General features: G+C 31.0%; 1 protein-coding gene across 1 annotated transcript in view; it reads right to left on the bottom strand.

Moving 5' to 3' along the window:
- Positions 1–7,811: 7,811 nt before the first annotated feature.
- The window catches only part of LOC132731009 (uncharacterized), a 56,262-nt gene continuing 50,942 nt past the window's right edge, over positions 7,812–13,131 (bottom strand). The window contains exons 55-60 of the mRNA XM_060717107.1: positions 13,021–13,123; positions 12,716–12,732; positions 12,331–12,457; positions 11,651–11,748; positions 9,578–9,681; positions 7,812–8,905 (exon numbers count right to left, since the gene is read on the bottom strand). Coding sequence (XP_060573090.1) covers positions 8,819–8,905; positions 9,578–9,681; positions 11,651–11,748; positions 12,331–12,457; positions 12,716–12,732; positions 13,021–13,123 — 536 coding nt within the window. The 3' untranslated portion in view covers positions 7,812–8,818. The remainder of the gene's footprint in view (positions 8,906–9,577; positions 9,682–11,650; positions 11,749–12,330; positions 12,458–12,715; positions 12,733–13,020; positions 13,124–13,131) is intronic.

The following is a 13,131-nucleotide window of genomic DNA, read 5'->3' as shown; positions in this document are numbered from 1 at the left end:
AAAAACGAACAACAACAACAACAAAAAGGGACTTAGTTTAAGTCAAGGTTGTTCACTTTCTTTGGCCATTTCAAAGGTTACATGTATGCATATATTTTTCATGTCTTAATAAGCATTACTACTGTCCTGTGTTTTCCGTTTCCAATTCTGTGATCACAAAGAAAAGATCAGGATCAGGATGAAACTATATATGAAACTAAAATGTATCAAATTAGGCTAAAATGTTATGATACTTATGCAAATTGGACACATTTCTAAATTACAGACCTTATTTTGGATAAAATTGTGGAACAACAATACAAATACAAAAATAACCGGATCAACACAAGGATCAATTTTAGGATGAAGACCATTATTTGGATCAAATGTTGAACGTGCAAATCTTGTCAATAAGTATGTTCTTTTCCTCCTACCTATACTTTATAAACATTTCACAAGCCAATGTATTAAGTTAATGTGGCGCGTTGCTTTAAAGGGGATGGGACTGGGGAAGTTTCGTTTACCAAATGTTCATCAACATTACTGTGATATAATGATCCCTGTTATAAAATACTCAGTTCAAGTGTAATAATTACTCATCTTCAGTATCTATTTAAAGTCCTTCATTTCATTATATAAGCACACACTCAAAATCAAATTTTTCTCTTTAAATATAGTTTCCCTATTCACATATATTTTCAACAATTCCAACCGGTTTAAATAACATGGGGCTAAAAATAACTATCTTTCTGTACAGTGATTCAGAAATAACATATCTAATTAAAATACACCGCAGAAATCTGCGGAATCATCGTTTAAAACATCAACCATAACATGTTTTCTGTTTGTCTCTCTTAAAAGTTCTGAGTCGTCTTTTAATTAATACATATATAGTTGTAACCAAGGTTTCAATAATGAACCAATAAAATACGATCATGAAGCAAGAAATTATAAACCAATGAAAATGCATTCTATAAATTAAAAATGATAAATTTGACCATTCAAAATGTTTCGATTTAGACTGATTAACACGCCGGATGTCAAAAGCCAGCGGTCTGTTAATTCCTTTATTTAAGTCAAACAGATAATCAGATAAATAAAGTTCAAATTAAAATCTAAGATAAAATTGATGATAACAACCATTTTGCCATAAATGTGACGTGAATAAACATAAACGTCTCAGACGCTTTAATTACAATAAACATGTAACCGGCTTGGCTAATTGATAATTTACATATTTCTGTTGTTCAATAATTTCTAAAACAGTTCATTACATTATCGAGAAAATATAATTAGTTTATTAAAAGTATATTACTAAATAATCAAATGACATTAAAATACAGCATTACATCAACATTGAATATAAAATATATAAGAATCAACAATTGCCAATTTGAGTGTTTTTTTTTTTTAACTCTTATCTTGATCCTGATAGTTAAATCTTAGTGAACACAGGGCCTGGCCCCGTGTTCACAAAGAAAAGATCATGATCAGGATCAACTGATCCTGGTTATCATTGTATTGTTTTATAAAATTAAAACTGATCGTATTATGCTAGAATTAAATGGTACATATTCAAAACGTAAATAATTGCTTATTTGCAAAGAAACCAACCTATTTTGGGATAAAGTCAACAAATATGTAAACAAATGAAAAAATAATCGAATCAAAATGAGGTCAAGATCAAATTTGACTCAACTATAAAATGCCTGTATCTTGTAAAAATAACAATCAGTTTATTCTAAAATTTCATAATCATGATATTTCAAGTCCATTTTTATCAAGTTAATATTGAATATTTAATCTATGAGGATAAGTAATAAGAACAATTTGAGCTTTTAAACTTGACCCTGATCTTGATCCTGATCCTTAAATCTTTGTGGAGGGGGGCCTGAGGTTATGAAAGTCCGCTAATGACCAGACTTAAACAACCGATGCCGCTTGCATGTATAACTCTTTATGGGTGTACGAGTTTTAGAACCGGAAGAAAATCCTGAAATAGTTTGCGCTATTCTGTACATTTGAATGCTCTTGAAAATATCTCTCTTTTTTATGGTGGCTGATTTACGCCATGCTTGTATTTTTGTATTTTGAAAACGAAAAAGCGAAATACGACAGACGGAATGCGGATATACGACAGCTTTTATGTGTCGTATTTTCGCACTTCTGTGCATAATTTTAATTATAATTATGTCCTAACCGGAAGTTTTGCTCAATAGAAGAACACTGGGGGATGCAACACTGATTCATAAAAAGAATTGTAACTGACACATTATAAAAATCTTTGCTTGTCTTCTAAAGTATAACAAAAAATTAAAGATATCTTATCAATTACTCTACCCACATAATCTACTTGTTCTAACAATACATATACATGTAGTTCATGAAGATTATTTCATTAAGTAAACGATTTTCCCGGTTTACTTGGTTAATATCCGCGTGCAACATGCCATTAAAAAGTCGTTAGTTGATTAGATTATTCGTTGCTTTTGATCATATGAATATCTATTTGTTTATTTAACAAATGAAAAGTTATGACTGCGTATAGATACACTATCATAGTTTTAAAGCTAATGATTTCGTTATTGTGCAAATGCGTATAATGTATGTATAAAAATATCTTTCACTCTTTGTAGGTGATACATATGGGCTCTCCTACAATAACCGTCATACCTTTTCTACATACGACCATGACAATTCGCATCAATGTGCCATACAAAACCATGGTGGTTGGTGGTATAATTTTTGTTCATACGTTTACTTGAATGGACCATATTTAAAACCAGGAATATTTAATGGTACCCATGGAATGGCATACAATGAATTTAAAGGCTACGAATCCTTGAAATCATCGAAAATAATGTTCCGACGTTTATAATGCTAATATCCGAGAAAATACGACGACGACAATTATGTTGTGATATGTCACTTTGTTTGACGATCGTTTCTATTACAAATGTATTAAAAAATGATACATAAAAATAAAGAACCTCTTTTCTGGGATATTGTATTGAATTCGTGTATAGTAAAACATGATTACATACATTGACAAATAGGCTAAGATACAATATACTTATAATAATATTATGTTCCTAATTTGATATCCCTACGAAGCCTCCTTTTTGAAAATGCTTCCTTTTGCAAAAGCTATTAAAATCTTTACCCTTGAAAAATCTTTCGAAGTTTATACTTATTAAATCTGTGCTCACTATATATTTCATTGTCATGCTCAAATGTTTCCCTGATTTAGATTAATAAGTATAAGGAATTTTGTCATTAATTAAGAGGGAACATTCGAATGTATTAGGACCTATTCGACCACTAAATTGATATATTGGTTTTGATAGCATTAACGTTATTGCATTTGATATAGTGAGGGAGTGTTTATGCCTGTAATTGCACAAAAAGAAGTAAACAACATTGAATTTGAAACAAATGTAAACAACAACAACAAAAGGACAAAAACAAAATCAACAACAACAACAACAACGCAACGAGCTATTTCGTGTTGCACCATATAAGATGTGTAGATAGTAAAAATTGCAACACACATAACATTTTAATAATTGAATAAATACATCATGAATATAATAGACAACAACCAAAATTACTTGCAATAACTCTCAAAGAAACAACGGAACGACCTACTACTTGAAGCAAAGCCATAGAAAAAAATTTACCGTATTTTTTCAATTTGTTACATGAAGTGTAACAGAATTTACTCTTGCCATATGATTGTTACTGAAATGACCTTGGTGAATATTTGCATATCCCCGATTTGTAAACCAAGTGTGAAGCAAGTAAGGTCTGCGTATTGAAAGAGTGAACGAAACATACTTTGAGAGTATTACTTTGATTTCTTTTCTTTTGTACGAAATATTAAATAAACGCGTGACAATAAAAGCTCTCTTTTATTCAAATTAAAGTTACCATAATAAATAAAAAGAAAGGAAAAAAATGAGTTACAAATTAGTTCATATAAGATATGGTGAAACACCTACTAAAATAGTTGATATGGCATGAAGGTATTATACCGACCTGTAGTACATTGTTCATACATATGTCTTATATATCGTGTCGTCATATAATACCAGTAGTTTGACAATTTGTAATATGATTATATTAGGACATATAGTATATTTGATCTTGAAATATTTTTCCATATACTTGAAAAAAAACCCAAACCTTATACAGTCGCACTAAGCATGTTAAATTCAAAATACACGTAATCTATATATATAGATATGAATCGATTTTCTGTATATACAATGCATGTTATTGTAAATGTCGATCTTGAAAAATTGAATTGACATGAAAAGACTTTAAAGCAAAAATGCATCAAATCTCGAACTAAAAGTATGCATATATACTTTAAGCTCGAGATTTGATGCATTCTTGCTTTAAAGTCTTTTCAAGTCGTGACGTATGTCAATAACAAAATCAGTTAGTTTCTTTAATCAATTATATTCAATGTACTTGAATGGTAGCAAATTAATTTTAATGCGATGACGTAATCCTATGTATTTTAGTTCAGGGTGTTAAGTATGCCTCGACATGGTTAATTATTCGGCAACAGTGTAACCGACGCCGTAACTAGTTAGAGCGGTTTTTCCGTTAGTTTTTATTTGTTATGTTTGGTTTTACGGTGCACCAATTTTATTATATGGCGCCGGTTTTGGTCATCTTTAGGAGCAACACCTGGGGTCAAAACCTCTTCACCTCACGGTGCTGCACAGACTCGAACAAATTTAGTCGCCCCTTACGACCACGCAGGGATAAACGGTGTGCATTTCTGATGCGTCAATCCTTAAAGTCAACCTTTTTGCCGAACGGTCAAATTTATTTCAAGTTTTCATCACAATCGAGCAACAGAAAGAAAAAGTTTTGGTATGCAAAATCGAAGCTAAACATTCATCATCAGTACTACCGATTAAGAATAAGCATCATGTTTGCAAAACAAGCCTTTTAAAAAGTCACAAAATTCTATTTCATCTCCTTTTGAACTCCCCTTTACAATAAGAGTGGCAAACGCAAGCATGTAGGTCATGTTTCGTCTGTGACTTTGCATTATAAGCGCTGAATATTCCTAATTTGGATGTTATCTTCAATTTCAGATGAAAACAAGTAGTATCATAACTATAAAGTATTATGGCTTAGTTAATTATAACTATTATTTGTTGAATAAATAATTGAATGAAATAAATATATGATTAAGTTGGTTCTTGATAAACACTTTGGTCGTCTTTCCTTGGAATGAGGAAATTGCTATACAAAGAATTGCTTTTAATAACTTGTAGGTGTGTTTTTATTAAAACAATCTCATTAACTTTTGATAAATGTGATACTCAAATTGAAAAATAACAGAAAAATTATATATATATTTTGTTTTACTTCAGATGAAAATTTTATTTTAGATGACATAAACTATTTGTTGTTTTTGAAAACTCTGGTGGGATAAGCTGGTATGTATAATATTATGTTAAGAAGATAGAAATTAACTGGACAACAACAACAACAAAAACAACAAAACAAAAACAACCAAAACATTTACAAATGAAGCAAGTTTATTTTTGATATATTTTGGTATATAAATTAGTAAAACGGCCTTGCAATTTTTGTATAGTAGTATGAGTCTTGGAGATATAGTTTTTTCCGCTTTTGACATTTGCCTGACAGGCAGGCATTTTATGCCATTATCAATGTTTCTTTTTCTGTAACCTTTGTGAAAGATAATGTTTTTAACATTTTAAAAATCAATTATTCATTAAAGAACCCATTTTGTAAGATTTACTGTTTGTCAGTCTGAGTGCGTAGATCAAAGAATTAGCTAAGCATGATAAAGATGGCACAACATTTACATGCTAGCAGATTTGCTACATTTATTAATAGTTTACATATATTGATGACATGGTAAATGGCTATCACACAAAGAAAAATAAACATCAAACATTCGGTTATTGGATTTTCTACTACCGGCTAGCTACAAGTTTTAAGCTTCTAATTTCATGGCTTTTTCTTTATCGTGTAGTTATCGAGAAGGGGCGAATATGTATGTTAAAGTTTCACATGTGTTTGTCGGATGTTATGTTTTATGAGATATATTTTCCATCGTTAGGTGATCACAACAACGGACAACCTTTCTCTTCTCTTCTTACGACCATGACAATTCTCCACATTGTGTCGGGATGGTTAGTGGTATTTTAATTGTGCATTTTCTAACCTGAATGGACAATATTTCAAGCCACGAACAAACACTCCGTCTGGAATGGAATACTATGATTTTAAAGCCTATGAATCACTTAAGTCAGCGACAATGATGTTCTGACGAATCTAAACGTAATACCGGATTAAAAACAGCTGGATTAAAGCTAAATGGATATTATCAATCTTGCAAACATTGTTAACCATGATTCATTATAACTAAAAATATTTAACAAAATATTTGTGTTTAGTATCAATATTGAATAAAATGATATAAAACATAAACAAGACTTGTTTGTGGAAAGCACCCTCCATTTGTCTAAATAACAAGAGAGTGAAGGGACACTATTCTTCAATTATATGTCTGCTAAGCAGTCTAACGCACATTAAAAAAAATCAATATTTCAAATTTATAGCTTATACATTTAATGATTTCTGAGGAAAAGGAAAAACAAATAATCCAAAAGGGAACTAATTTAGCAATAAAGGCTTTCAGGGTTATCTGTCGTTAAGAATTTCATTTCAAAATTCAATTATTAGCATGTACTTCAAGTTGAAAGTGAATACATGCTAGAGAAATGTACCTTTACAAAAAGATTGACCAAGAATTGTGCAGTAAAAAAATGGGGCTTACAGGCGCAAAACTGAGAAAAATAAGTTGTGTGCTAATGTGTCCTTAAGAAAGGTACAAAATAAAAAGCGGGACATTCCTTTGCAAAAATATAATATGCAGGATATAATGCACTTTTGAAATGATGTTTATTAAATTAAATACTTAGTTGGAAGTGATTTTTTTAAGTTTCTGAAAAAGCGAGTCTAAACGAGAAGGTAAACAACCGCCCACTCTGACGACGACGTCAACGCCAATGCCGTAAACAGAGTCATCTCCACGTTTTTCTTCTTTAAGAGCTGAATAAATAATCACACTTGAATAATCTTTTCAATAGGAAAAAGTTATGGTTTGCTTGACAAATCTGTTTTTTTAACATAAATGATAGCTCTAAAAATCTAGACAGATATTAGATGTATAACAATGCTTACGTTTACGTTTACCGGCGCCTACAAAAAGTCGTAGGTTTAGATTTTGTTTACAAATTCTTGCTTAAAATCTGCGCAAGCGGATATATTGTCTATGTTTATTTTTTATTGAAATAACGCAGTAAATATCACTAGAAGCTTGCAGAACTCAGGATCACAAACTCGACAAATATATCTTTTTCGCCTATGTTTTAATTTTTCATTCATTATCTTATATAAGTCAGTATGAAACGATTAATTAGACGCTTAAAGTTTATTCCGTTGGGTTAAAAGTCGAACTTTTAGCATTAAATCATTCATGCGCCTTGTCTGGTATATACCGGAATACGCTGTGCGGCTCCGACCAGTCTCACTTTATTTTTATATGCGTGAATCACGCAATTAATTTAACAACAGCTTAACGCAGTGTTTTTATTATGAGATCCTGTAGCTCAATTTTCTTACGGTTTTATATCAAAAATATAATGCTTAAATGCTGATTTATCAAAAAGCATTATTTGAAAAGATATTACGGATTTACATTTCATGTTAATAAAAGGAGGTAAATAGAAATTTATTTTCTATAAAGTCTAAGTCAAAGTCTAAGTCAAATATTTCAATAAGAAATGAATGCATATATTTTAATGATTACATATAATGAGGACAAATATTTGCAGTACATATTTAACATATTCTTCGATGTTTGAAAACTGTTTAAGAAGCATTATTATATTTCACTTAAGTGTGGTAACAACCTTTATTATAACAAACAGGATTTTAAACTGTCAAATTACATCATATAAGCATATTGAAAGAATGACACATATTATGATATCTTTATAAAGACAAAATACAGATGTACAATTTAATCGATTTTTAATTTTCCACAAATGCTAGAGAAATAGTTTATTGTTATATTTGCAAGAACGGAGAAACTATAGAAAACAAAATTGACGCCTGAAATGATTAATTGAGTCCTTTTTAAACCGAAAAAAATATTGTATGCAAGACATTTTGTTCCATAACACACGTCCTCATCCTTCAAATTGAATTTCAATAACATTTCTTTAACATTAACCTTAACAAAAACATTTCTCTCATTATAGTTTACTTATGAAGAGATTTTCTTCTTGTTGATACAATATGTATGTCTTATATAAAAAAGAAGACATTCCGCATATTGTATAAACTAAGCAACTATACATTTCATGTAGACGTTTTTTTCTAACGTTTAAAGACCACATTTATAGATATATGGCGATTAAAAGAATTAAAAATACTAATTGCAGAACGTTGTTGCTTTGTCCATTTTTATTGTCGATTTATGCAGTAAATTTATTGAAGAAAATATTCTTTTTCAGGCGATTTATTCTCGGACTGATAATAATCTAAATTAATGCTTTAATATAGTGTCTCTCCATTATTTTATCAAAATTTTTAAACGTAGAGAACAAAAGAACAAATCATTTAAATAAAGATTATGATGTCCTAATATCTAGAGAGGAAGCTTTACACATGATAGTGACACTGGATTTATTGGTATAATGATAACAGATTGGATAAAAGTAACACAAAGATAAAGTAAAAAACAAGTCATCAACAACACTATTAAAAAGTCCGATTAATATTCCCTTGGAGTTATGTAGTCTGGATTTGGACTAGGAGATGCCTTCATTCTCGCACGGGGAATGTGATAGAGTCCATCATTCTGAAGTAAAAAGAATATGTTTTTCAAAATAAGGAAAAGGACAATTAATTGAAAACACATAACTTGTAAATTGGCAGCTTTTAAACTTCATCAAAAATGCAAATTTATAAAGCAATATCTCTAGACGCTTGACAGAAGTGGTGATAACAACGAATATTTATATTAATTTGTCATTCATAATCGTATATAAAGCGGTATCAGTAGATGAATGTATACCGAAAAACGGTATGTAGTGTTGCGCTCCATCACGTTTTTAGTCTCCCTAATTTATCATAAAATAATGGTACTTTAGTTAATCGAATGATTTAATTGTTTTAAATGTATCTCGTTCTTCATGGGATTGTCAAGTACTTCATGTTTCTCCACATGAAATATCGAAACACAGTATCAAGGTTGAGGTAACTTCGTTTAGTTAAAAGTGGCAAGTCACGCCAAATATTATCGTGGTAAAAAAAGAACGAAATAAATCAATTCGTGTATGATATTGTAATGTATTTTCTTATATCGCTTTATCATGCAATCTTCATGATCATATCAATTTAAAAATCGGATTTTGTTTTTCCTTTGGCATACAAACATTCTTATATTCGAATAGTTTACTAATATCTGCTTTGTTTTAGATTTGAATCGAATGACCAAGCTTTAGTTTTTTGTAATGTTAATGTATCTTACTCTAGAATCATTGCCAGATGCCATGGTAAATCTTGAAGCTATCGATTTCCAAGTCATATACTTAGATTCGTTGTCATCGCCCTTATCTCCCATGTTTGCCGCCGCTATCAATAAACAAGAGGGCCATGATGGCCCTAGATCGCTCACCTGACCCATCAAACTCATCCAAACAATTACCTAGACAAGCATTCTGACCAAGTATCATGACAGATGAGTCAAAAATGTGACCACTACAGTGTTAACAAGGATTATCCATATTTGAGCAGTGTGACCTAGTTTTTTTTATCCAGGTGACCTATATTCAAACTTGACCTAGAAATCATCAAAACAAACTTTCAGACCAATTTCCAGGGTACTTGGATCAAAACAGTAGCAACTAGAGTGTTAACAAGATTTTTCTATTTTCAGCCCCGGTGACCTAGTTTCACATGCGATTTTGAACTCATCCGAGCAATTACCTAGACAAGCATCCTGACCAAGTTTGATGATAATTGAGTCGAAAATGCGACCACTAGAATGTTAACAAGGTTTTTCCATATTTGGGCGGTGTGACCTAGTTTTTCATCCAAGATGACCCATGTTTGAACTTGACTTATAAATCATCAAAACAAACTTTCAGACCAATTTACAGAATATATGGACCACAACAGTAGCCACAAGAGTGTTAACAAGATTTTTCTATATTTAGCTCCTGTGACCTAATTTTTCATCCGAGATGACCCATGTTCAATTTAATCCCAGCAATGACCTAGACAAGTTTCCTGACCAAGTTTGATGACAATTGAGTCAAAATTGTGACCACTAGAGTGTTAACAAGGTTTTTCTATTTTTAGCTCCTGTGACCTAGTTTTTCATCCGAGATGACCCATGTTCTAACTCATCCGAGCAAGTACCTAGACAAGCATCTTGATCAAGTTTGATGACACTTATGTCAAAAATGTGACCGCTAGAGTGTTAACAAGGTTTTTCTATTTTTAGCTCCGGTGACCCATGTTCGAACTCATCTGAGCTATCACATAGACAAGCATCCTGACCAAGTTTGATGATGATTGATGCAAAAAAGTGACTGCTAGAGTGTTAACATGGTTATTCTATTTTTAGCTCCGTTGACCTCGTTTTTCATCAGAGATGACCCATGTTCGAACTCTTTCGAGCTATCAACTAGACAAACATCCTGACCAAGTTTGATGATGATTGAGGCAAAAATGAGACCTCTAGAGTGTTAACAAGGTTTTTCTATTTTTAGCTCTTGTGACCTAGTTTTTCATCGAGATGACCCATGTTCGAATGCGACCGCTAGAGTGTTAACAACTAAATGTGAACGGACGACGGACAACGGACAATCATCGATCTTAAAAGCTCACCCTGAGCATGCTCCGGTGAGCTAAAAAGTCACGTTTATAAATATAAAGATATAGAAATAAACAACATAGATCTATTTACTTTTATACAATGACATACACTTTATAAGCAAACTTTAAATACTCGCAAACAATTCAATTTTCTTGTTCAGCACAAATACACACGCACGCATGCTCAATAACATGCACACGCACACACAGCTTTGTATTTTTTTTTATAGTATACACAAAATTAAAACAGGTGAAGTCTGCGTTCTGTTAACGTTGTTAAGCCTTTTTGATCATATAATTAAACAAAATGACATCATAAACATTACAATTGACAAAATAATACCATCCGCCAGCAACTCACCCTGCTTCAATGATGGAAGTTAACAACAATAAAAAACTATGCAAGTAGACAAAACATAGTTTAATAAAATAAATTTAACTAAAACAAAGTACAAATAAATGGAAATAATTCGCATATTGAAAGTAAACTATAGTCATGAAACATACAAGCTGTTTTCAAAGATCTAAAAGATGTTCTCATTTACATTAAGTTGGAAATACAGCGTATGAATCAATTTTATTATAAATACTGAAACTTTATAATAGTTTACTTATCTAAAATACAATTATAGATACATAGCTGCTCTGTGTAAAGCAATTACCGTAACATTAGTTGATTAAAATGTGATTAAATCCGTTTTGAATAAACAGCAAGTAATACCTGTCTTATCGGTCTGCCAATCTAACACGTTGTAGATGTTCCCCTGACGGCTGTTTATATTTTCAAGTTTCATTCCCATGTCAGAAGCACTTGTAAGCCTGTAAGATTAGAGTTACATTATATCATATTACAATGTAAGTTATTGGTCAATCACTATTATAATAGTCAGTTTTTTAAAATGTGTTACTTATTGAACTAATTCTAGATCAGAAAATGAGCATAATGTCACTTGATTTAAAATATAAAATTCAAGTTAATGCTCATGTGGTAGACAACGACGTAAATTTATCGTGGGTCGTTAATTTGTTTCATTCCCATGTCAGAAGTACTTGTAAGCCTGTAATATTAACTACTTGATTTAAAAATTAGATTTCAAGATAATGTTAATGTGCTAGAAAATGACGTAAATGTATTGTGGTTCATTATTTGTTTATACTCGTGTGTACAGGTGTCATATTCGACTTAATGAAAAATACCTTTATAAATACAGGTCCGAAACAACCAACTCCATAAAATGCGGAACATATAAAGTTTGGTTATGAAGCAACCCTAAACAGACGAATTGTTTTTTTACTAAACATTGTAGGGGTTGTTTCTTACAAAATCGAACTAATTTAAAATACATTTTGTTTCAATTTATAGATAATTAACATCTTAATAAGATATAGGCAACAACATACTCCCTTTGCATTCTGAATTCTTCCTTCTTCCTTTGATTTCGTTGTCTGAGACACATTATCACAATTATGATGAGCAACAACAGAATAAAGCAACCGCACGACACTCCTATTATCAATGCAAGGTTTACTGCAAATAACATTATTCTCATTTTTTAGGCATATTTGTAAACACTTTTTTTTTATATTTTGAGTCCAACTATAGTGATGATGTACAGTCTATGCTTTATGAATTCAAAAATATTTATTTGTACAGCATTTATCTATAAATGAATAAATGTTTAAACATTTAACACCTTGTTTACTTTGTTATAGGGTTAAATTAAAGTATTGAAATACTTATATTTTTTTTTTCAAAATTAAATCAGCAACAAAAATAAGTACTCACCCTCAGAGGTACTTGTTCTAAAATGAGATAACACACGAGTGAGCAAATGCTTTTATATAAATGACTATTTGACCTACATTTGACGTACTATTTGGTAAACAAATCCGCAACAATATATATCGACGATTATAAATGTGTCAAAAATTGTTTAATGTATCGTACAAAGAAAAAAAATCTTGTTTTTGTCTGTCTTTTACATCAAGTTGCAAAACAATGAACAATGATTGTTATTAAAATCATTTAATATGCAGCATTGAAATAGTGCTTAGAATAACTACAACAAAAATAAGCGATTTCATTTTTACCTGCAAACTGGTCTTTCGTTTTCAACTTCGCATTTGAAGCCATCAGCACATCTTCCTACAGTCTCCTCATATACATCACATGGTTGCTTACCTTTCACATTCACTGCATAG

The sequence above is a fragment of the Ruditapes philippinarum genome, unplaced genomic scaffold (assembly GCF_026571515.1).
Source record: "Ruditapes philippinarum isolate M1 unplaced genomic scaffold, ASM2657151v2 ctg1903_1_1_1_1, whole genome shotgun sequence".
NCBI classification, from domain to species: Eukaryota; Metazoa; Mollusca; class Bivalvia; order Venerida; family Veneridae; genus Ruditapes; species Ruditapes philippinarum.
This window is presented reverse-complemented; position numbering and strand designations above follow the sequence as displayed.